Genomic DNA, 26,683 nt, shown 5'->3' with positions numbered 1-26,683 from the left:
ACTCCATTCTCTCCTGGCTTTCGGCAGTTTACTCGCCAGAGCCTCCTTTTTGAATTCCTCTAAGAACTTGTCTTACTTTTCCCAATCTTTGAATGTCCATAAATGTATTATCTCCAGCCCAGAGTTTTTCTTCCAACCTCCAGATAACTACTTTCGTGATAGCTCCACTTGGATGTTTCCTAGACACATCAAATTTACTATCTGCAAAATTAAACTCTTCATTTTCTGCTAGAAACACTCCTCCCCACTTGCGTATCTTAGTAAATGGGATTTACATCCACCCACTCATTAAAATCAGAAGCCTGGGAATCATTCATATCTTCTTCCTTTCTCTCCCACCAATGTCTAATACATCAGCAAATTCAGTTACTTCTATACCCAAAATATATCTCAAACCTATCTCTCCAGGGCCACTACTCTAGTCAGGCAACAACATCCTAACAGATCTCCCCTCTTCTATTTCTACCAGCCTCATTTATTCTCCACATAAAAGCCAGAGAAATCTTTCAGTGATATAAATCAGGTTATATCACTCTCTGCTTAAAACTCCTCCATGACTTTCCATGACACTTTGAATAAAATGTAAACTGCTCACCACTCAGAATCTTTATATCCATTAGGTACTCCTGGCCCACTGCCTAGGGGCTGAGATCTTCATGAAGCTATAAAAAATGTTTGAGATAGGGGAAAAAAAAGAACTAGCTCCAAAAACTACAAAGTCAAAATTAATCAATGTTTGTGACTACATAATATAACAATATGTCAACTAATCCTAAATGTAAAATCAATCGTTATGTAGTCATTTATGTATTTTATTTTAATAAAGGATGTGGGTATAAAGTGGAGTGGGTCCCTGAAAGCTCAAGGATATAGAGCCTACAGGGGTTCTAAAATGAGCCTCTTTTAAGGCCTTTATATAGGGTCCTGCGTACCCCATCTGTGCCTACCTCTCCATGGTCTCCATGATGCTACTCTCCTACTTTCTCACTAAACTCAGCCAGGCAGCCTTACAAATCCCTACAATGTACCCAAATCTTTCCTGCTGTTCCCTTTGCCCCAAGCCCTTTTCCTGACTGGTTCCTTCTCCTCCACTAGTTCTCAAATGAAGTGTAACCTCCTTAAAGGGCCCTTCCCGACCAGTCCTTTTAAAGTAGGCACCCCCCATACCATCTTATTTTCTGTTGCCTTATTTCCTCCATAACACTGTTTATGCTATCTTTCCCATTAGACTAATAAGCTCCATTAAGGCCGGAAAATACATGTGTCTTGTTCTCTGTTGTATCTTTAGGGCCTGCTCCAGTAACTGGCCCAGAGCAGGCTTTAATAAATAGCTAGTGAATGAATGAATAAATGAATGAGAACTTCATCTTCGAGGGAAGAGGGCCAGGCTAGGAAGTTCTGTCTTGCACTCCATCTTGGAAGGCTGGAGGCACAAATCCTTGTCTGATTCTAGGAACCCACATAGGTTTTAAAAAGGAATGTTTGGAGGTTTCTTCCAACATTAGTTTTGATGAAAGCTCTTGTAACTTACCCTTCTGGGGTGGGGGCAGGGGGAACAAAAAATGGGCTCAAAATTAGGTTGAAAGGGAAATGAAGTGGTTTGGAACACATCCCTGGCGCGCCAGGTTGGGGCTCTTCCTTTGCACCCTCCCCTCCCCCAGACTCTAACGGCTCCACCCCTTCCTGTCTTCAGCTCAGGCTCCGTTTGGGCTCCGAGGACCTCATCCTCGTTAATTATTCAGGGTCTAGGGGGCACTATTGGGTGCCGAGAATTTTACTATTCATGAGGAGGCGGAGTCTCCTTCCTGTGGGGGCTCCTGAGAGGGTTCTAAAATATTCATGAGGGAGGAGGGCACTATGGGAACGGGGGAGGGGGGGGGGTCTTGCTTTTCACGAGGAGGCGGGGCTTCTTTCCCGCTGGGGCTCCTGGGAGGATTCTAAAATATTCTTGAGGCTACGGGGGCGCCTGGGAGGCGCTAACGCAGCTCCGGAGCCGACCGGAGCTGGACCCGCTCTCAAGCCGGCGGGAAAACCTTGAGGAGATACTTTCTTTTTTAAACATTAAGAAATTTGAGGATGGTGGGGCAGAACAACTAAATCCCATTTGCCTGTGATTCCTTAGCCGGAAAACTGTCAAAATCTGTGGTAAAAAGAGATTTTTTTCCCCAGTACTTTCTTGAGATAGTTTCATCTTTTCATGGACTGAAGGGGGTAAAAAATGCATCACCATGTGGTTGGAGTCTTATATCGGCCAGTTTATGCTTTGTGGTGTCCCTGGTTTACTTCTCTGGAGGTGTTTGGGGCCAATACCCGAGCAGACGTGGGTCTCTTCTAAGGGTTTTCTTAGGTTGAAACAAAATAGAAATCGCGGTGAATTGCTGTTGGACGGTTTTCTCTGAAAGGGGGGGCGGGGGGGGGGCGGAATTCAGCCAAGAAGGCCCTCAAAGCCTTTCACAGTCAGTAACGAGTGGTGTGGAACGGAGGCATGGAAACATTTTATTACTATTATTTTGGTCAGTGATTCTCGTTCTCTTGGGGGGAGGTGGGAGAAAACCCGAAATAGTTTGGGATTACACCTTCAGGATTTTCAGAAAAGCCTGCATTCCCCCCAAAGCGTCCAGGTCTGAGTGAGAAAAATAAGGAATTATAAGAGGAGACTTCGGTGTTAAAAGAATGGGCCCAATGCGTTTTAATTCGCGGTGGTTTAAATATACACACTCATTGGTTGAACACTGAAGTCCCCTGGGTCCCAGGTGTCAGTGAGTCTGTGAAGAGCCCACACCCAAGTCTCACTTTACACGTTCCTCAGAGACAGGACAAATCCTAGGCCAGATTTAAAATTTTAATACAATGAAAATGCTTTAAAGTGCCTACTGTGAAAAGTTAAAAACAACCTCATGGATTAAATAAATCAGCATTCTTCCATTTGGTGGACTTACATGCAGCCTTTAAAATATATATACTTGTAGAAGTATCTATTGGCATGGAAAGAAATTAGTTTTACTTACAATTACAGTTGAAAAAAGCAGATTACAAAATAGTATGAACAGTGATCTTTTTTTGTTAGAATATATATATATTCTCTATATGGTTGTATATATATATATATGATTCTGAAATGATATAAACCAAAGTGTTTATAAGTGAATTTAATTGTCTTTGTTTTGCTGTATTTTATAAACTTTTTGACATGCAATATGTTACTTGTGTAATTTTACTGATTATTTTTTAAATAGCTTCTAATTTAAGTGCTCATGGAATGCTAAAGCAAAGTGCTATGGTATGGTTTTAAAGGAGGTTCACAGTATGTTTTTCACTAAGAACTAAATTTCTTGGCCATGTTTTTGAATGTATAACTACTTTTAAGTTGATATGTAACCTTTTAGATGAGTAAGTAACAATGTGATTTTAGCAAGTTTGTGACAAAAGGAGAAAATGGATTTGGGTCAGATATATTTGTAACTCTTTGATGAAATGTCTTAGTTGTTACTTCAGAAACAGGGAGCCTTAGATTGGAGTTGCAGTTATGTATATGTACATGTACATGTACGTGTATATATACAAAAGACAATGTTTTCTGAATTGGAGCAATAGTGACAAAGTCACTGCCTATTATGAATATTTTTTTAAGAATTATTTTTTGGTGTAAGTAAATTATCAGTGATTTTAATAAGTTCTGTCTAAGAAATGTTCACTTCAAAATCAAGTTGTGTAGGCCCTTCCTAAGACTTATAAGTAACCAAAAGTGGAATTAGGATGAAAATCATTGTTCATTTATTTATTCTAGTCTTTTTAATTTTACAAGACTTTAATTTACTGTTTGTGTTATACAGCACAGCACATAATTGGTAATAGCATTGCAATCTTCTTAATCTTTTAGAACTCATAAATTTTAAAAGCTCTAAACTTAGAATTTCTATTTCTTATCTCTATTTTTACTGTTTCCAACAAAGAAAATGTCAGTACTCAGTTTTAAAGAAATAGGAAAACTTTACTACAAAATTTTAAAGGTACATTGATATTTTGATTTTTTTTAGAAGGTAAAGATTATAAAAGCAACATACTAATCACAGATCTTGAATGTTTTGAATTTGTTATATTGGTTTTTTGTGTCAAATCTTTTACGTTTTAAAGATTTTGCATATTTTCTTAGACTATATCTCATCCAAATACATGTCTCTTATTCTACTAAAATTCTTTATCTAGAATATTTGGCTAAGAGGGAAAAGACTTTTAAACATTTAATATCATGTGAGATGAATAAATACACTTATTGGTGGGAACTCCGTAAATTGGACATTATATTAAAAGTTTTGTAAATAGAGGGGTGCTTGGTTGACTGAGTCAGTAGAGCATGTGACTCTTGATCTTGGGGTCATAAGTTTGAGCCCCACGATAGGGGTAGAGATCACTTAAAGTTTTGTAAATAGATAGACAGCTATTGCCCATCAAAGTATCAACTTCTTCATTTTAAAAAACAGCTCTTTGTTTCTATAATTTCCTTTCTCCTTTGTCTCTTGTGTTTTATTTTTCTAACCAGGATAAATTCATGCGATAAGAAAAGGATGGCATCTAGAATAAATACCAGTTTCACTTTGATTCCCAACCAGAAATATAGACGTAGTAATCGTCTATCCAGCAGCTATTTTTCCAACACCCTTGACTCAGATTCTCAGCTCTTATCAACGCTTGGAAATTTTAAAGCCTTGCCATTGGAAATATTCCAGATAATCTTAAGATATTTGTCAGGTGAGGTCTGGGAACTATGAGTAGGCTATATAAACACTTGAATATTTTTTCCCCCCTCAAGAACTAGTTTGTCATCTTAGGCTCTGCTAGAATATTAATGGTTATTTACATTATGTTTATTTTCTAAAGGTTTCATCATTGTTAGGTAAGAGGTACAATAAAGAAAGTATGACACTCAAACTCTTTAAAGCATGCTTCTAATTATAACAACATGGTAACTTGACTGTTACATCCCTAAATATTTCCAATTCATTGAACAGGAGATTTAAAACAATTTTAAGATTTTCCCCCTTTCCCCCACTTATTTATGTATTTTATTATTTAGTATATTATTAATGAGCTAACTTATAAGTTAATAGATTGTAATAATAATGATGTTCTTGTAATTAAGCTATTTATATATATATGTATATATATTTCTCTTGGTAGTGAAGGATATCAGCATGCTAAGCATGGTGTCCAAAACAGTCAGCCAGCACATTATTAATTATATTTCAACCTCGTCAGGAAGCAAAAGACTTTTACTACAGGACTTTCATAACCTTGAGCTGCCTAGCAAGAGACAAGATTCTGCCATACTGGAACATTACAGATCTCTAGGTAATTTATGTAATGAGAATTGTAACAAGTAAAGAACTACACTTAATTAAGGGGATTTTATTAAACAATTCTGTAAGTCCTGTGGGAAATGGGATATTTCTTAAAATGTGTCTATTTCTATGACGCTTTTATTCTTCAGTGTGAAGACTTTCCCATAATAGTCCCTTATACGTATCTTTAAAGATGAGAGAATGCACTTTAATGTAAAGTATCAGTCCTTGTGATTCATGTGCATACAATGTCACCTTTGCTTATTGTCTAGGTGGCTTACCAGTGAAATTGATGTATTTTCAATGCTTTTACTTCCTGTGGATCTAATGAGTTTTATTTCTAAACTTCTTTTCTCTTTCAACCATAATCTAGTCCTTAAAATAGAAAAGAAATGTAAACACATTATTGTGGAAAATCACCTATTTTATCAGAAACAATGTGTTTTTCTTAAGTACTCCACACATTTACTAATAAATCATGATGCTATAATAAATTATCAAAGGAAATTCCATATAATCTCTTCCCTTGATTTATAATCATCTATGTCTTTCACCCCATTCATTGATGTGCTGAAATAAGATTCTAATTTTATGCTGAAATAAAATTCTAATTTTGACTTGACTAGTGGCACCAGTTTAATTATGAAACTACCTTATAATTAACCAAAGCGTGGCAATAAAACCAAAAATTGAGGTGATGTTTTCAATTTTTAAATAAAGGCATAATAGTTAAGTTAAATAATTATTACCTTTTAGTAGCCCAACGATACCTATCTTTAAGATAATAAAATAAGACTATATCCATATGTAAATACATAAAAGTATATTTGATAATATTAATAAAATTACTATTATATTTAGATTAATAAGATTAAATGAAAGGTATGTAATCTGATTACAGTGTTATTGGTTTCAGTATTTGTGATTAGACTTAGTAAAGCCTGTAACAGAATATAGCAATGACTTTTTGCTACATGTCATTGTAAATATCTTTTTTCAAACATCCTTAGTTGCAGAATAAGTGGTACAGTAAAAGAGCTTATTTTTTGGTTTTGGTCTGAAAGAATTTTTTTTTCTCCCTGACCAAGACTCAGTTGCTCAAAGAAGCAAAAAAGCATTAAGATAATTATATGGATAATTCAGTGAAAAATACAAATATGTATTGATCTTAATAGCCAGCTTTTAAAAACAGTTTTATTCATGTAATGATTTCAACCTTCCATTTAGTTTTGGTGCAGACACCTGGCTTATGACTGAATCTTTAGGTAAATGTTTGATGTACTTACCATTTTCTCATGTTGCCATTCCTATCTGATCCGTTCCTGTTTTCAGACATTAAAATAACATTTTCAGAATTCTGTGCTCTGAAGATTAAAAATTTTAATTTGCTTCTTCATACAAGACAGCGCAGATGGCCAGTGTGAAAAGAACATTACATCTGACTCTATTTTAGTAGGAAGAAATTTTAAAAGTTGGTCTCTAAAGGGTATAGCAGAGCACCTGTGTTAAAAAAATAAATAAGTCAGCCAGTATTGGTTTTTATGGTAAATTGCAATCCTTAAAAATAGGAGTTTTACATTAGAAAAAGCAACCAGCATACAATTATAGCTTACACTTCCCCAGCTATGATCTGCCATGGGACTGGATGCCAAAACATGAAAGGGAAAGAACTTAGCTTAAAAACCAAACACTGAAAATGTCTTTTTACGTACAAAAATAAGGAGGGTTTATATTTCGAACTCAATTCTGGTCATGCGTTGTCCAAACATAGCAACTTCTAAAAATAAATTGGATTCCCATAGATGCTACAGAATTATATAAAGCAGCTATCATATATGTTAAAAAAAAAGAGTAAATGCAGAGAAGATAAAAATGGAGAAATTAATGATATTCAGGTATTTATTTTCCTACCATATATCTTATTTTTAGTGTAAGGGAAACATTGCCCTTATAGGAATGTTAACAATGTATTGCCATTTTAGGAAAACAGAACACATGAAGTTAGAGGAAACAAATCATACACTTCTGTCACTGTAGTTCAAGTTATATGTCACACTGGGTTTTTTTCTTTTTTAAAATATCTGAACACAAAATTCTATACATTCTTAACATGTATGCCCCATAAAAGGATATCTTTGAAGGAAGAAATGGATATTGCATCCAAACTGGATACTTTCTATGAGTGAAAATAACTTCTAACCTCTGAAATTTTAAGTACTTATGATTTTTAAAAAATTTTATATGGAGAAAGGAATACAAAATCGCTTTTCTCATTCTTTCCATGTTTTACATTAATAACTCTTAAAACATGTTCCTTTGTGAACATGTTAATTTTAAGAAATATTGGAATCTGTTTTCTATAGAATAAAGATACAGTTCCACTAGTGTATCTTTGTGTCTGTTATATCTTTTTTAATCTAAATACTTTCAATATCTGTCTTATAATATCAATTTCATCATTTTCGTAAGATTTTATACCACTTAGTGGACATCACAGTTACTTGGTAAACACCATATACTGTAAGTGTCTGGTACCCTTGCTCCCAAACTTCCTCTTCAGAACCATATCAGCTCACAGTCCACTGTGATTTACCATACTTGACTTTCAAGGAAATGTTATGCTGTGCTTTACAGGCACTCTTCCATTAATTGTATTGTCATTTTTTTCATGTGTCTCTTTACATTCTCAGGTCTGCTATTTAAAAGATGTACGTTGCTGCTACCCACAAGGGAAAGACTAAAGTACATTCACAAGATACTGGCAGAAGTAAGATCACACTTCTCAGTTGGTTCACAGTCTTGATTTCTAGTAAAGATATTTTTTATTAATATCTTACACTCATTTTAGATCCATCTTCAATTATTAGAATTTCATGAATTAGTACTAATAATTGATTGATGATAATCTAATACTATACCAAGTACCCAGAGATTATAAAACACCAAAATGTAGTAGTCTTTTACTTATCATAAAACAATTTTTATGTATACCTAAGAATATCATTCAAGTTTATTAGATTTATCAGAGTATAAAAGTATTTTTTTCCTACATGAGAGTCCTGAGGCTGTTTTAAAGTGATTTAGATATTTTATTAAAATGAAATAATTTCTGAATGTTAATTTACTGTTTATAAATGTATGAAAACATAGGAAAGTATTTTTAATATTAAAATAACAAAACTTTTGAGAGTGTCTGGTTGGCTCAGTTGGTTAAGCGTCTGACTCTTGGTTTCAGCTCAGGTCATGATCGCAGGGTCGTGGGACTGAGCTCTGTATCAGGCTTGGCGCTCAATGGGGAGTCTGCTTGAGATTCTCTCTCCCTCTCCCTCTACCCTCCCACGCACACACACACACACACACACACTCTCTCTCTCTCTCTAAAATAAATAAATCTTTAAAACATTTTAAAAATAAAATGTTTATGATGATTTATGACTTGAATGTGTATCCATGTGTTTAGGCGTAATCTCTGTATAAGTTTTGAGTTTCACTATACAAACTCAAACATACATCCAACACTGATGGTTCAGTTCTACACTCAGTAGTATGCAAACTGTTTCTGATGCATTAGCTTTTTTTCATGTCAGTATTTGCACTGAGTTCAGGTCTATATTATTACAGCAGCTTCTCAGATGATCTTTCTGCCATCTATTTCTTTACTTCCCAAGACATTCTGTATGCTGAATCAAGGTTATTCTTCCTAAAGCATCCCTTTCACTGAGTTAATTTTCTTACTTAAAAATCTTTCAGTAGCTACTCAATTTCAGCAAGAATAAGGTCCAAAGTCTATAGCTGGTATTTAGGGCTCTTCCTGACAATGCAACCTTACTCCCTACTACATTGAGCCCAGTGAAGCATGTCATATCTTTCTTCCCACATAAAGCTTTTTATTCCTACCACTCTACAATTTTGTCCTTATTGTTCCCCTCACCTATCTTTCCTATCTTTTTCATTCCTTATATATATTTTTTTAAAGATTTTATTTATTTATTCATGAGAGACAGAGAGAGAGAGAGAGAGAGGCAGAGGGAGAAGCAGGCTCCCAAGGAGCAGGGAGCCCGATGCGGGACTCGATCCCAGGACCCTGGGATCATAACCTGAGCCGAAGGCAGACGCCTAACCATCTGAGCCACCCAGGCGCCCTCCTTATATATTTTTTTTAAAAAAGATTTTATTTATTTGACAGAGGCACAGCGAAAGAGGGAACACAAGCAGGGGGAATGGGAGAGGGAGAAGCAGGCTTCCTGCCGAGCAGGGAGCCTGATGCAGGGCTTGATCCCAGGACCCTGAGATCATGACCTGAGCCCAAGGCAGATGCTTAATGACTGAGCCACAGAGGCACCTCTCATTCCTTATATTTGAATCCTACTTTAAGACTGCTTTTTTCACATGCTTCAGAAGCTGTTTTGATCATTCCCAAATTTGTCTTGTCTCTGTTTTCACAGTATCTGATATAGTGTATATTTAGTCATTTTAACATTTATGTATATTCTAACCTGAATTATCAAAATAATTTCACGTGCATGTATTTATGAACTCCTTTAAGATAGACTCTTATATTTCTTTTGTGATCTTACCTATGTAACACAATGCTAATTATTTAGCATTTTATTTTCTTTTTTTTAAAGATTTATTTATTTATTTTGAGAGAGTGAGAATGAGAGAGAGAGAGAGAGAGCATATGAGAGGGGGGAGGGTCAGAGGGAGAAGCAGACCCCCCACTGAGCAGGGAGCCCGATGCGGGACTCGATGCCGGGACTCCAGGATCATGACCTGAGCCGAAGGCAGTCGCTTAACCAACTGAGCCACCCAGGCGCCCCGCATTTTAGTTATTTTCAATTAATACTGAAAAATTCTTGCATATTTCCATTAAATTTGAATGTCCAGTCATTGTACAGTTCCATTGAAAAAGAGAAATTAATAGTTGTTCTCTTTACAGGTTTCCTGTTTTAAATTCAATGGCTGTGCAGCTCCTATCCAATGTTTAGGATTACCATGTTATGGCATGTTTTTAAAGGTATATTTTTGCCTTCCTACCATCCCTCTTCTAAGATAGATTTTTGCTTTTGGGGGAGGAAGGACAGGTAATATAAACACATATATTTATATAAAATTCAAAAGGTACAAACTTTATAAAATGAAAAGTAACTCTACCATCAAGGCCTGTCCCTGGTCCACCGAGTTGACTTCAACAGAAGTAACTGTTGTTAGCAGTTTCTTCTATGTCCTTCCACAGAGAATGAGATTAATTCTTAAACTACTAAAATCCAGTTCAACTGTTTTAAGAAAAATTTATATGATTAATCAACCTTTTCAAAATCTAACTAGAGTAGCATACCATTTGAATTTCCTTTTCCTGTATGTTTAACTGTACATTCTGGTTGGCTCAAAGATAATTATGAAACTTTGTCCTAATAAAAAATCTTTGCTCGTTCACATCAAAATGTTATTAGTAAACGCTCATAATCGTCACATTGAGATGAGATCATTATCATTTGTAAGCAATATCATAAATGATAATTAGAGGAACTCAAAGGGATTCTGTTGAAAACTAAACCACAGAATGGCTGTGAGTCAGATATCTAAGGATTTTGGCCTTTGTTACTTTACCTATACTGTCAGAGCTCAGGATTTGGAACCATTTGAAAGGATATTCCCTTTACAACCAAAAAGAAACTGGATTTTGGAGCATTTCTAGGGTTTGTTTATGTAAATTTTCTTATTAATTTGAACATTCCATAATGGGTAAAAATTGCACATCACCTCAATCATGTGCTACAGCAGTTATGCTCACAAGCTAGCAGTGACTTACATTTTGATTTGATGGTCTGAACATCTGTAATGTTTCCTTTATTTTATTATTCTCAGACCTTAACAGCAGGTTGGGATGAACTCGAGTGCCATCGTGTGTATAACTTCTTATGTGAGCTGACTAATCTCTGCCGCAAGATGCAGACCGCTGTCTGCAGCAAACCAGGTAAAAAAACTACAATTCACAGATAATATTATACAGATATTAAAATAGAAAAAAAGCAGAGTTCAAAAGTATATTTAAAAGAAAATTATGACATCCATATGTAGTAAAAGGACAAAGAAATTTAAGGGGATGATAAACACTGAATTAGATTGTGAGGCAAACATGGCATGTGATTAGAGAAAGAAGTATTCAGAGGGCTCAGCTGTATTAATAATATTTTATTAATTAAGACTGGATGGAGGATACAAAGGTGTTCATTATAGTATTCTTTAAGCCTTTATATATATATATATATATACATATATATATGAAATACTTCATATTTTTAAAATTATGGAATCCTACAATCTAGCAATTTCACTCTGAGATACTTCCACAGTGCATAAGGAGACCTGTATAAGAATGAGCATTACAGCATGTAACCAACCATGAAAAACTGCAAACAATCTAAATAAATGCCCATCATCAGGAGAATGGATAAATGAATTAAGTATCCATACAGTTAAAACCATTGTAGTTAAAATGAATGAACTAAAGCCACATGTATTAATATGGATAAATCTCAAAATGTAAGTTGAGAAAAAGGTAACCAAAGGATATTTTCCACATGATACTATTTATATACCAATTAAAAACATGTAAAATAATTCTATCTATTCTTTATGGTTAATATACATATAGTAAAAAATGTAAGAATATAGTTGGGAGATGTGATAGTTAAGTTTGTATGTCAATTTGGCTAGGCCACAGTACCCAGATATTTGATCAAACTTTATTCTAGATGTTTCTCTGAAGTTATGTCTTAGATGAGATTAACATTTAAATCAGTAAACTTTAAGTAAAGCGGATTACCCTCCATAACATGGGTAGGTCTCATCAATCACTTGAAGGCCTTAACAGATAAAGACTGATCTCCCAAGCAAGAAAAAATTCTACCAGCAGACTGCCTTTGGATTTGAACTGAAACTCTTCTCTGGTCTCTAGTCTGCCAGCATACCCGCAGATTTTGGATTGCCAAGCCTCCACAATCTTGTGAGCTAATTCCTCAAAACAAATTTTTCTCCATGTATATATACACATCCTGTTTGTTCTATTTTTCTGGAGAACCCTGACTAGTACAAGAGGGTCAAAACCCAAATTCAAGATGGTGATTACCTCTAAGGATGAAGGGGAAGAGGATTGGGAGTGATATACAAGAAGCTATAACCCTACCTATGTTTTGTTTATTTTTTTAAAAATCTGAAGCAAATATAGCAAAAAGTAAAGCTTTGACAAAGCTAAGTGGTACACAATATTTGTTACAGTATCTCTTCTTTTCTGACAGCTTGAGGTATTTCATTATGAAACAAATTTTGGATCAGAAAGGCAGATTAGAAGCCCAATGAAACAATAACAAGATTAATTTATCATGTCCCTCTCTGGATCCAAACCTTTTATTGGCTCCCCAATGTCATCAAAATAAAGTCCAAACTGTTCATACTGGCCTTCACATTCTCATCCCAATCTACTTTTTCAGATTTATTCCCCACTGTTCTCTGTATCAGTTTGACATAGAGTAGTCTTGATCACTTCCCTCACTGTCTCACATATCTCTTACACATTTCTACCTCATATCTTTTATTCACGCTCTTTTTTTTTTTTCTAAAATACCATCTCTCTTCATCTTTTAAGACCCAATTTGCCAGACTTCCTCTGTAAAGGCTTTCCTGATGCTGTGTTACTTGGCTTACTACATCAAGGGGTACTTACTTCCTATGGCCTAAGATCATTGGTGGACTTTCTGTTTACTCTTGTCTTATCTACAAGTAAGTAGAACATAAATGGTATAAAAATGTAAAATGGTTGCCACCACTATGGAAAACAACTTGACCATTTCTCAAAAAGCTAAACATAGAACTATCATATGACCAAGCAATTCCACTCCTAGCTATTCCTAAGGGAGTTGAGAGAGGGGCTTGGAAAGATACTTATATGCCAGTGTTCACTGCAGCATTATTCGCAATAGCCAAAAAGTGGGAACAACCCAGGTGTTCATCAATGAATAGATGAATGGATAAACAAAATGTGGTCTCTTCATACAATGGAATATTTTTCAGCTGTAAAAAGGAATGAAGCTTTGACGCATGCTAAAATGGATGAACTTGGAAAACATGCTAAGTGAAATAAGTCAGACAACAAAGGACAAATATTGTGATTCCACTTAACTGAGGTACCTCAGACAGGCAAATTCATAAAAACAGAACACAGATTTGAGGTTATCAGGAACGGGGGGCAGAGGGAAATGGGGAGTTATTGCTTAATGGTTTTAGAGTTTCTGTTTGAGGTGATAAAGAGTTTTGGAAATAAACAGTTGTGATTGTTGAACAGCATTGTGAATTAAGTGATGCCACTGTATTGTTCACTTTAAAAATGATTAAGATGGCAAACTTTGTGTTATATATATCTATATATGTATAAGTAAATATATTTACCACAATTTTTAAAAATTAATAATATAATAGATTTTTTTAAGTTTATTTAAGTAATCTCTACACCTGACATGGGGCATGAACCCACGACTTCAACTTCAAGAGTCACATGCTCTTCCGACTGAGCCAGCCAGGCACCCCAATAATATTATAGATTGTAAACTATTGAATTATACACTTTAAATGAGTGAATTTTTTGGTATGTAAATTATATATATTTCAATAAGTCTGTTAAAAAAGACAAACTCAAGGTACTACTTCATACCCACTAGGACAGCTAAAATCAAAAAGTCAGATAACAACAAGTATTGGTGAAAATATGGAGAAATTGGAACCTTCATACATTGCTGGTCGGGATGTAAGCTGGTGCAGCCACTTTGGAAAGCAGTCTGGCAGTTCCTCAAATGACTAAACTTAGAGTTACTATATGACCCAGAAATTCCACTCCTAGGTATATCCGTAAGAGAAATGAAAACATATGTCCACACAGAAACTGGTACACAAATGTTAATAACAGCATTATTTGTAATAGCCAAAAGGTGGATAAAACCCAAATGTCTATCAGTGGGTGAATGGATAAACAAAATGAGGTATATCTATGCAATGGAATATTTTTTTAAAATTTTATTTATTTATTTATTTGAGAGAGAGAAAGAGAGAGCAGAGGGGGGGAGGGTCAGCGGGAGAAGCAGACTCCCCGCTGAGCAGGGAGCCCGATGCAGGACTCGATCCCTGGACTCCAGGATCATGACCTGAGCTGAAGGGAGTCGCTTAACCAACTGAGCCACCAGGGCACCCCTATGCAATGGAATATTATTTGGCCATAAAAATGAAGGAAGTACTGATAGATGCCATAACATGGATGAAACTTGAAAACGTGCTAAGTGAAAGAAACCAGTCACAAAAGACCACATACTATATGATTTCATTTGCATGAAGTCCAGAAAAAGGAAATCTTTAGAGACAGAAGGTAGAGTATTGGTTGCTTAAGTCTAGGGATGGTAAAGAATGGAGGGATGGGGGGTGATAGCTAAAAGAACAGGATTTCTTTTTGAGGTGATGAAAATGTTCTAAATTGACTTGGTGCTGGCTGTACATATCTGTGAATATACTAAACCACTGGATTGTATGGTGTGTAAAGTATATCTCAATAAAATTGTTTAAAAAATAGTCCCTTGATAATCTAAAATTTTTACAGAGGAAAATGAAATAATACTTTCAGTGCAAAGTATATTACAGATGTCTATCACTGACCATATCCACTGTGTGCATATCCAATATGCACATCAGCCTTTCTAGGAAGAATGGTTTACAATTCTTTTGTTTTCATAGGAAGTGCCCGAAAACTGGAGTTAAGGATCAGACTGTTCTGTAGGAACGTCCTGCTTGATCACTGGACACATCAAAGTGATTCTGCTTTTTGGTTGACACGTATATTAAAACCATGGCCAATGGTGAATCAGGCAAGATTATTGTATATCATCTTTGGACCAATATCTCCTCAAGATGGTGAGCATACATTTTTTAGAGATGTATGTTACAAAATGTTAATTACTTCTACTTTAGGAAACATATCTTTTTGTACCTGCTCAGTTTCCTCATTCCTAATGATTAAACTGTGTTTCATGATTTCATAGATGTACACTACATTAGCTTATGCATAACTTAAGCTTCAAGACTGCAGGCCATTACCAAATATGTTCCTATCATCTCTGGTATACCTAAAAATCACTACTTTTCATTTCTAAACATTATCTTACCTCAAGATTATGTTTGCTGCTGGAAGGGAATAATAGTGTCTGTAAAGCACAGTAGTAGTTAAATTGATGTTTTACTTAATTTTGGGTACATAATATGATTATGTGCATTTTTTTGCCTTTCTAACTAAGTTTTGCTTAGATTAATGTTAAAATTAGCATACAGTTCTTTGGTTCACATTGCCTATATCAGGAGGTAACCAGTTTAAAGTAGCAGCAGGAAGCCGATCTGGGATCAAATTTTGTTTTGTGTAATTCACAAAGAGAATTGGTCATAGGTAAATATTCAAAACTTGACTGGATTACTGTGTTTTGATATATTTAATATTTGGAAGATACTCAAATACAGCATGTTCTCTTTTTGGAAGGATATCAGTAGATTTCATTTGATTTTAGTATGATTACATCAATTGCCTATTATAATTTTTTAAAAGATTTTATTTATTTATTTGACAAAGAGAGAGAGAGAAAAGCATAAGCGGGGGTGGGGTGGGGGAGGGAGAAGCAGGCTCCCCGCTGAGCAGAGAGAGCCCAATCATGACCTGACTCAAAGGCATACACTTAACTGACTGAGCCACCCAGGCGCCCCTATTATAATTTTTGTTACAGGCATAGCATTATCTTTGAACTAGAAGCACTATTCTGCTTGGCAAAACTACCTTTTCTTTACTTCATGTAGCAATTGTTGTTAAACTTCATCACATCAGTCAGAGACAGTCACACTTATACTGTTATCAGAATTGACTTTTCATTATGAAAGTAGCATATATAAGCAAATGGGATTCTATAATGCAATCCAGTTTCCTTTTTAAACAATCCATGAAGTCTTTATTACAAAGCCAACTATTCTGTCATAGCCTAGTTTTTGTTTCAATTATCCAGGACAGGTGGTTTGGCAGAAAATGATAGAAGGACCTACAGATGAATCCAGTCTGAAAGGTTTGGCTGATGCTATTAAATTACTGTATGACACAGGCACCAAAGAGTGGACAGCAGATGATGTTATCAGTCTTGTAGATGAACTATCAGGTAAAAGTACATATTTACCACACAGAGTAGTAGAAATATATTCTTAGAGTACAGTTATAAAATTGTAAGGATAATTCTATAGGTAACAAATGAATTGCCTATTCAAAATCACTAAATGTTCTAAAATATTTAAAGAGTTTGGTATATGTTTGAAGAGAATGCATATAATCAACTTCCTTTTCTCCAGTTGCCAATAAATATATATTTATTATTATTTGAAAGTTTCACATTTAAATAGCTCAGTTATTTCCATTTTGCAAATTCTCACAAACAACCTCCTAGGTTGTGTAAGAAGAAAGCCCTCTCCTGCTGGCGCAGACGGAAAACAGTCTTTTCCATTCCTGCAGAATCCTTTAGATTCTAAAGTTTATAAGGTTTCTTTCCTTACACAGAATTAGACTACCTTGCCTTTTGATATATGTGTAGGAGAAATGCTCTGACTATATTGCTAGGACATTTGTAAAAGCCACTATAACTTGGCAATAATCTCTATCTCTGGTTGAATGCAATAATTACAAAACTAAAGCACTTTTTCTGTGCTTTTCCCTTGGCTCTAGTTGTATTTCCAATAAGGTAATATAATATTGCATGTACTTAATGATGTTTACTAGAGCTATTATGTAATTTCTCACTAAATAACCGTTCTTCCTCTAATAAAAGTGGTTCCCCGTGAGTGGCTTCTAGAGAATAATGCACGTCTCCTAATCCTAAGTGGGAACAACATCTGTTTCACTTTCATGGCTAGTAAAGCTGTGAATGGACGGGCTATTGAACTGGCAAAGCTGATAGTCTTTTTGGCTTTGGTAAGTAAAAACCAAGTTTTTCTCTAGCAAGTTGTTTAACATTATAGTTGACCTACCGGGGAGCTGCCCTGAAGGAACTGAAATATGCTCAAAACATTTTGAAAGAATAAGTATTTAAGCATATATTTTATGTATATTTAAAAAATTTTAAATATATATAAGATCATATTTGGAATCATTCCTTATATTAACCTCTCCCCACTTAATGTCCATATTTTCATTATACAGCTCTGCTGAGTTATATTTTTTTTAATTCCATTAAAAACAGCTTTTATGATTTGCTTCAAAATAATCATTGGGCAGCAGGGAGAGGATGTGAAAGTAAATGGTAGTAGGAGACAAGATTGGTAATTGCTGAAGCTGGGGAATGGATATTAGAGGTTCACTATACTATTATTTCCACTTTTGTATAGTTAAAATGTTTTTCAAAATAAAACATTAGGGGCGCCTGAGTGGCTCAGTTAGTTAAGCAGCTGCCTTCAGCTTAGGTCATGATCCCAGGGTCTTGGGATCAAGCCCTGTATCAGGCTCCCTGCTCAGCGGGGAGACTGCTTCTCCCTCTCCCTCTGTCTCCCAGCTTGTGCTCTCACTCTCTCTCTGTCAAATAAATAAATAAAATCTTAAAAAAAGAAAAAAATAAAACATTAAAGGTGCCCTTCGGTGGCTCAGTCGGATGAGTGTCCGACTCTTGATTTCGGCTGAGGTCAGGATCTCAGGGACATGAGATTGAGCCCAGCATCAGGGTCTGCACTGGATGTGGAGCCTGCTTCAGATTTTCTCTCTCCTTCTGCCCTGCCCCCCAACAACTCTCTCTCTCTCTCAAAAAAAAAACCCAAAAAACAAAAAACAAAAAACATTAAAATATATTTAATATTCATTCATTTAACACAAATTGAGTGTTTTACTATGGGCCATACACTGTGTGAGATTCTAAGACTATGGAAATTAATGGAACAAATTTCTGACCAAAAGCTGCTTAAGGTCTTTTAGGATCTATCAAGGTATACATAAATAATTCAGTGTGATAAGTACAAAAATATATGTACAAAAATATACAAACACGGGTAGCAGAGGGGAGCCAATATTGTGTGAATATAGCACAGACAGGGCTTCCCCAGCCCCAGGAGAAATAGGTTTTTAAAAATGAATAGGAGTTTAGTTTGCCGGGAGATGGGTGTGTGTGTGTGTGTGTGTGTGTGTGTGTGTGTGTGTGTGTATGTGTGTATGTGTGTGTGCAAATTATTCAAGAGTGTACCTGCACGTGTTACATAGAAATCTCATTGATTTGGCTACCATCACAGATGCCACCCCAACCAGTGCTTCAAAAGCACTAGAATAGTCTTCCAGGTGACTGTTGTGAGGAATGATTGATGGAATATGGATCAATGGAATAGAGACAAGAATCTTTACCAAACCAACTGCTTAAAACATGAATGAAACCTCTGTGGCTCTTCTTAAAATGTGAAACTGTGAAGAAAGCTACCAAATTAACTACATTCTTAATGTAAATATTTATTTTAGTAATTAAGTAGATTGCCTCAGAGAGAGAGAGAGATGGAACTGCATGGCTATATTTGTAGCACTGTAAGCCGCTCAGTATTATTTCCGGAGTAAAATGTGCAGAAGAGAAGGAGGTGAGGAAGGGAGAGGCTAGGTAAGGAAGGACTTTGTCAACCATTCTGTGGGGCTTGAACACATCCTCTAACAGGGAGCTGCTGAAAAGTTTTAGGAACGTGAGAGACATAAGTTTTAAGTTTTTGGAGGGTACTTTGGCAGCACTATAACAAGTAGAATGAAGAGGAAGTCACTAAGGGTGACTTCCCTAGAAAACCTCTGATGAACATCTCAATGCTGATCATTAATTTGCTCTAAGTGGCCTCAGATTTGTCTTCTCTTCATTTTTGTTTACGAGTAGTGTACTACTAGTGTTCTGAAGCCATTTTATGTGTAGGGTAAATCGTCTCCCAGAAGAGATTGAGAGCTCTTTGACATCCAGACTAGGTGACTTATTTCTTTCATAGTGCCTGGAAAAATGCCTTACACATAATACATAGTCAACAAATCTTTCCTGTCAGGTTTACATTATAACTAAATGTTACACTACTATAGGGTTTATTTTCATGCTGTATATGATTTGGCTATGTGAATTAAATTGGCCATTTAGAATGTTAGTTAATAAACCTTTTTCCTTTTGGCCAACTTTAACTATTAACATGTAATCTTTAAATATTTTATCCTTTATTTTATTTTTTAAAGATTTTATTTATTTATTTGAGAGAGTGAGCGAGAGAGAGGAGAGAGAGAGAGAGCACAAGCAGGGGGGGAGGGGTGGAGGGAGAGGGAGGAGCAGACTCCCTGCTGAGCAGAGAGCCAGACACAGGGCTTGATCCCAGGATCCTGGGATCTTGACCTAAGCCAAAGGCAGATGCCCAACCAACTGAGCCACCTAGGCGTCCCTAAATATTTTATCTTTTAAATAATAGAGAGATAAATATTCCCTACAACTCTCAAGGTGGAGAGTTGATAAGACGATAGTTCTCTTGCCTATTAAAATTGCCTGTTTGTCACCCTTATTGGATTCCTGGAAAATAGAGGCCCTGTCTTTATGGCTTAACCATTGTTTCTCCAGCTCTTAGCATCTGCTCAATAAATAATAACTGAATGAATGAATGAGCAGAAGTCTTATTTTTGATATGTTTAACAATTATTTGCAATATTAGTTCTTACATTAATGAATAATATGACATGATAATCTTGGACAAAGCTTTTATTTACATCATACTTTTTTCCCAATAAAATTGTACCATTTGAAAGGAAAGGAGAATTCGATGTAAGAGCATTTCCCACTTATAAACTCAATATGATGTCATGTGTAATAAATTATGTAAAGTCATAAACCATCATTGTCAATACCATTTTCAAATTCTACAATTTTCTTCACATGAAGCTTTACCATTACTCTTTTTATATCTAAATCAGGTGTGTGAGAAAGAACTATACTGCATGGATTGGGCAGTTAAAATGATGCAAAAAGTGTGTAAAGTCTTTAGCACTCCCGTGGAAAGAACTAACTTCCTGCAGAGTGTGGCGAATGCATTTGCATGTGTTATAATGGAAATGCTGCAGTCAGTTATGTCCGGTGAGTGAGTGTGTGTAGACGGTGCACAGGTGTGACTAAAATGCATTCTACCCTCCACTCAAAACAGAGCTAATTCCATGTAGACTTTTATTTCTAAACCAAGAATAGAAGAAGCAGACATTTTGTTTATTTTTCCATGAGATATATTTAGCTCTTGGTTTTGCTACTTTTTAAGTCTCGTATGGATTTTAATGGAAAACCTAAAGTTGAAGAGTCTGCTCTGAAAGGAACTCGTTCCAGTTTTGCACAGCAAAATGTTCACTCGCTCACTTACCAACTATCCTAATCATCATAATAATGCCCTATATTGTTTAGTTTCAACACATATTATTGTATAGTTTTATTAGGTAGCCAACGTGATAATCAACCCTATTTTACAGATGAGAAAACTAAGGCTTAGAGAAATGACTTGACTTGCCCAAGATCATAGAGTTAGAGGCAGTAAAGCATGGACCAGCGTCCTTTTCTTCTGACTTCTTATTCAGTGCTCTTATATAGTTCCCTGATTTTGGTGGTTAATGTCTGACTTAGTAAATAAAGACCACTAACTAGTCTTCTGTTACCTATTATTAGGGAAAATTGGAATGTTTTATAACAAATAAATCATATATTTAAAAATTTAACTTGTACTTTCTTTTCCCTACGGCCCACTCCTGTGTGTGGCGTACAGGAGACCGTGATGAAGATGACAGAAGCTTTCTGAATTTGTTCCATCTTGTGCACGCTCAGGCAAACTTCCATAAGGAGGTCTTGTATTTGACCATGAATACTCTCTCTACCTAAAAACTCAGAAAGCCTTGCATTTAGAGAATACCTCACCGAACAAACAATTGGAAGAGTGCTACTTTTCCACACTCAAACAGTAGCATCCATGGGACTTTTTATCACCTAAGTAACCTAAGAACTCCAAAGCTGCACAGAATTTTAGAAGCAACTGCTTGCACCATTATTAATATAAAAATTACAGGCAAACGCAAGAGTGTATTGAGATTTCTCCAGAAAACAAGCTGTGTCTCTCCAGATTTTGGTAAACCCAACACCCAACTAAATAGAGCATTAGTGTCCAAGAATCGGCGGCCAACCTGTATGTGTGGATGTTTGAAGCAAGAGAAAATTCTGTTTTGTAAGTAGAGGTGACTCAGATTCACTAAACGCTTATATCTGTTCACTTTGCTTAGGTTGTACAGACATAACCTAGAATGCTTTATAAAGATCTGCAATATGATGCTTTGGAATGTGTAGATATAAATCACATTTTTTACCACCTTTTTGGCATAGAACATTAATATTTTGTTGATGTTTTACATGAACTAACAGATCAAAAACCAAAGGAAGTGTGTGTGTATATACATATTCACACATATGTCTGTCTATCTATATACAAACACACATACATTTCCTTCTTTAAGACAAAAGTCTATAAATAGAGGAAAGTATATGTTGTCTTAATACAATTAAGTCATCTTTTATTCCTTCCTGGAGATTAGAGTAAAATGTCGCAAATAAGGGAGAATATAAAATGAAAGAAAGTACCCATTCTGCTGCCAGAACAATCTTCACAGATAATTTGCACTTCTTCCTAAAGCTTTCCTCCCTATCTTAAAGAGCAGGGCTCGAAGGAACCCGGAAGCAGCATGCATGGTGAGGGCCGCCCTGAGAGAGTGGGGTTTCACTCCAGTAAATGGATTCCAAAGAAGCTCCAGGACTATTTCAGTCTGACTAACGTTTACCCACCGCTTTTACTATTAAAATAGAAACCAGTAGTGTCTCATGGGGCTGAAATCATGCTGGGGCCCTCCTGGATCTCCCATTTTCTTCTCCTTGGGTTTGATCATTTTATTTCTGCTGAAGACATACCCATTCCCACTGGACTTCTCAGAGGCTGGCTTTCTTTTCCTAAGCCCTTGACTTTAACTCACCTCTGCAGCTGAGGAAGGAAAGGAGCACTAGAAAATATAGAAATTACCCACAGAAGTGGAATGTAAATTGTGTAATTTGTGGGAAATTCTCAAGTGTTTGGCAAGAGTTTAATAGGATTCAGGAAGAGTGAAACTTTTGAGAGAAATATAAATTGTGATAACAAAATGTTACTATATTTCAGTAGCAAAAGCACTTACCTTCGTTTTTAAAATGTCAGAAATTAACTACCTTTCCCTGATGAATCGTCCAACTATAATTTCATCGGGGGCAGGAATTTTTTTCTCTGGAGTTTAGTATTTGCATATTCATGCAGAAACAAAGTTCTTGCTTTTCTCCTGGTTTCATTTTCTTCCTCTCATTTTAAGAATTCACCCACAATTAAATTATAAAGATTAAAAATTGGCAGATACCAGAATACAAAATAATACCTTGATTTTAGCCTTTCTTTCTCCCTCTTTCACTCTTTCTCCTGTACATGCTCTGAAAAGCCTAATCCATTTATTTATCAAAACACTGGTGATTCCAAGTTAACAGTTGTACCCATTTGATTATTTGGGGGAGGGGGAAGAAAAGTAGAGGAAAAATTAAAATTTTAATGTAAACTGAATATTTTCAGTATTTCACTCAATAGATACTGTTTCATTCTCTTAGAGAAAGAAATTTGGCTTTGTGAAGTTTCCCTGAATTATCTAAGTCCCCACAGTGGTTTACAAAAGAAGCATGGTTTAACTTAACATGTTTTTGACCCAGATTTTGAATCTCCTTATACACGTGAACAGACATGACTGCTGCTATAAAATTTTTTAAACATATTATTATATTATCCTGGATAATTGTGAGATTATTATCTCACCCTCTCCCAAAATTTGGAACATAAAAAAATCAAATTCATTCTTTGGGTGCAGTAGATAAAGGATATCGTCTTGCTACCAATAAAAAGTAAACTGACAAGTTCTTAATTCAGTTATCAATAGATAAAAACACTGAAACCAAACTTGCAATTTCCTCAATTCAGCAGCCTGCTTTTTGTTTGTTTGTTTGTTTTTGTTTTGTTTCGTTTTTTGCCAAATGCATTTATCATCAGGAATAAAGTGTGATATCAAATGTCTAAGAGGGAGATTAACTTGCAAAAGCACATATTGTTATCACTGGTATCAATGATAACATCAATAAGTGACAGAATAGACACTCATAGTACCACCAAAGAAGGAGTATTGGCAAAATGCATAGCCTAAAATTCCTAGGAGATTGTCCACTTCTAACCAACTTCAGAACAGTCATAACAACAACGTGGGCTGCTAACAGGTCAGATAATTTATCCTATCTCTTTTCTAAATTAAAGATTGACCTGGTCTTCTAGCTCTTTTTTTCCTTTTGATAGTGATTCCCTCAGTCTCCTTTGACTTTCATTGGAGGCTGATTTTTACTTCTACTAGGAAGCAAGCCCCATGACTCGTCACTATATTTATCTTACCATTGTTCCTAAACACCCACACACACCATACCAATAAACTAAGGACACTTCTTTTCTTAGAAACTGATTTAAAATTTATATCTTGTGATAAATACTCTATACCTTAAGAAACCATGGAACGTCTATCCTTAACATTTTTTTTGATAATTCCTTCTCATGCCCTTCTGGTCCCTTAACTTCTTTATCGTATTCACAATGCAGGCAGTAAATTACTGTGTTTGGGAAGTGGTTTAATCATTCCAGAAGTTCAAGTGGCTGCTTATCAGGTTGCTCTCCGTAGCATGAACAGTAGACACCTTATTTCACACTTTTCCAGTGCTTTGATGACTTAGTTCATTCTTCCTGTTCTTCGGATAAGAACAAAGATTTTATTACCAGGATAGTCGTCCACCTTAAAGTGGAGATTAGAGCAAGCAGGAGGTGTGCAGGGAAAGATGCAACGGGGAGAACCATCTTATGTTAATAAAAAACAAACCTTTACCTCTTTGTGTGATTATTACTTGAGAGTCAATGTCTTTAAGTGAATAGTACTCAATTATATGATTCGAGATTTCTTTTCACTTCCACTAGCAGGTAGCAGTGAAACCTGTAAGAAATCAGGTTATGGACATATGCTCCTTGGTTTATTGAAACGTCACTAAGATAGGAAAGATGACCTGAAAGACAGCTGTATTGGATAGTTTTCTCTAGGTTAAAATAAAAAGTGCTGAAGTACCAAGAACACAATTTTTTTTCATCAAGAGAGAAAATATAATTCTGGAAAATTCTTCAAGTAACCAGAGACTTAAAAAAAATAGTTTAGCCCCTGAAAGGCTTTCTTATAGATATGTACAAAAGTGAAAAATATGCGTTATTTTTCAAGTATTGTATTTATGGCAAAATGTCTTTGATACCTAAATATTAATATTTGCTAAATTTTATTTAATTTGTTATTTATTAATATTAATAAAGTTTAAATTAGAAACATTCTAACTTGTATAGAGTTTGTTATTATGCAAGTCATTGAGTATAATTCCTTTATTTCTTATGGAGGAACTTTTTTTTTTTAAAGATTTATTTATTTGAGAGAGCGAGAATGAGGGAGAGTACATGAGAGGAGGGAGGGTCAAAGGGAGAAGCAGGCTTCTTGCTGAGCAGGGAGCCTGATGTGGAACTCGATCCCGGAACTCCGGGATCATGACCTGAGCCGAAGGCAGTCGCTTAACCAACTGAGCCACCCAGGAGCCCCTGGAGGAACTTATTTTTATTTAAGCTGTTAGTTATAGCTCTACCGTGATCAAAACACAAAACATCTTAATATAATGTTGCAATTAGGGTGCCTAGGTGGCTCAGTTGTTGAGCGTATGCCTTCGGCTTGGGTTGTGATCCCAGGGTCCTGGGATTGAGCCCCACATCAGGCTCCCTGCTCAGCGGGAAGCCTGCTTCTCCCTCTCCCACTCCCCCTGCTTGTGTTCCCTCTCTCTCTGTTCCTGTCTCTGTCGAATGGATAAATAAAATCTTAAAAAAAAAATGTTGCAATTAGCTTCATATCTATGTATATTTATGCTTAGTATTACAGTATATGTTAATTAAATAATTTCATTTACTAGCAACAGCTCATAAATTGAACAATAATCTGTAAGTAGAACAGTATACTATTCTGCTATTTAACTTAGAGACCAAATTCCCAAGCAATTAATGTTCCAAATACTACAGTTATCATAGTTTAACATCAGTTTCAAAGAACAAAATATGTAATTAAATATTGTGGATTACCTGCAATTTTCCATGACCACAAGATCTGTTTTTCTTTTTTTAAAAGATTTTATTTATCTATTTCACAGAGAGAGAGCGAGAGAGGGAACACAAGCAGAGGGGGTGGGAGAGGGAGAAGCAGGCTTCCCACAGAGCAGGTCCTGAGCTCTATCACAGGAACCCTGGTACCATGACATGAGCCGAAGGCAGACGCTTAACAACTGAGCCACCCACGCACCCCAAGATTTGTTTAAGAACAAAGAAATTCTTAAATATGTCTAAATGTATCTGCCTTAGCATATTTGAGTTCATAATGGGAGTTGTGTCAATGGCTTTTTCTGTTTCCTCTTTTATATATGACTTTGGTTGTTTAAAACTGATGGGAGCAAAACTAATTTAGAAGAGGTCATTCTAGGTTTAGCAAATATTTGGAGTGTGATAAAGCCAAAGTATGTAATTTACAAAGACAATTTTCTTTTTTTTTAATATTTTATTTATTTGACAGAGAGAAACACACAGCAAGAGAGGGAACACAAGCAGGGGGAGTGGGAGAGGGAGAAACAGGCTTCCTGTGGAGCAGGGAGCCTGATGCGGGGCTCGATCCCAGGACCCTGGGATCACCACCTGAGCTGAAGGCAGACACTTAACAAGTGAGCCACCCAGGCACCCACAAAGACAGTTTTCTACTTCAACTATGCTTAAGTCTTTTATTAAGGGAAATTCCCTTTTTTTGAGTAATTTAAAATTAAAATGATACTTTCAGGGGATTTGAAGTCTGAAGAATGCTAATTTAAGCCCTTTAAAAGCAAACACATTTTCTGAAATTTAATAAATCATGTCATGCCAAGTTGCAAACTCAACAAGTTTGGATTTGATTCTGTATACCCAGAACAATGAGTCTTAGGTGGCTCAAAACTTAGTAACATTTATCTTTCCATTACTTAACCATTTCCCAAAATATATCCTCTTTCTCCTGAAATAAAATACATCACTTTCCCATACAAATCTCTATTTTTTTTTGTCAAGAAAGCGGGAATTAGTGT

The 26,683-nt window shown here is 35.7% G+C and overlaps 1 protein-coding gene across 5 annotated transcripts; it reads left to right on the top strand.

Annotated features, from left to right (window-relative positions):
- Nucleotides 1-1,964: 1,964 nt before the first annotated feature.
- Nucleotides 1,965-24,857, top strand: FBXO47 (F-box protein 47). Of its 5 annotated transcripts, none has more exons than XM_027624549.2 (11): nt 1,965-2,145; nt 4,541-4,749; nt 5,179-5,349; nt 8,030-8,106; nt 10,279-10,356; nt 11,208-11,316; nt 15,117-15,293; nt 16,424-16,570; nt 17,231-17,373; nt 20,353-20,512; nt 21,183-24,857. In XM_027624549.2, exons 2-11 carry the CDS (start codon nt 4,566-4,568, stop codon nt 21,293-21,295), a joined length of 1,359 nt encoding a protein of 452 aa, XP_027480350.1. In that variant the 5' UTR covers nt 1,965-2,145; nt 4,541-4,565; the 3' UTR covers nt 21,296-24,857. The 5 variants fall into 5 exon arrangements, with proteins under 5 accessions (XP_027480350.1, XP_027480353.1, XP_027480354.1 ...); XM_027624550.2 differs by lacking the exon at nt 1,965-2,145 and adding an exon at nt 2,479-2,513; XM_027624551.2 differs by lacking the exon at nt 1,965-2,145 and adding an exon at nt 3,988-4,010.
- The last annotated feature ends 1,826 nt before the right edge of the window (nt 24,858-26,683 follow it).

The sequence above is a fragment of the Zalophus californianus genome, chromosome 16 (assembly GCF_009762305.2).
Source record: "Zalophus californianus isolate mZalCal1 chromosome 16, mZalCal1.pri.v2, whole genome shotgun sequence".
NCBI classification, from domain to species: domain Eukaryota; kingdom Metazoa; phylum Chordata; class Mammalia; order Carnivora; family Otariidae; genus Zalophus; species Zalophus californianus.
This window is presented reverse-complemented; position numbering and strand designations above follow the sequence as displayed.

Bases quoted from the DNA above. Each gene is read 5' to 3' on its own strand.
- FBXO47 (XM_027624549.2), top strand. From the start codon at position 4,566: ATGGCATCTAGAATAAATACCAGTTTCACTTTGATTCCCAACCAGAAA. The intron at 11,317-15,116 runs GTAAAAAAACTA...TTGTTTTCATAG, and splicing joins CGCTGTCTGCAGCAAACCAG to GAAGTGCCCGAAAACTGGAG. The intron at 16,571-17,230 runs GTAAAAGTACAT...CTCTAATAAAAG, and splicing joins TCTTGTAGATGAACTATCAG to TGGTTCCCCGTGAGTGGCTT.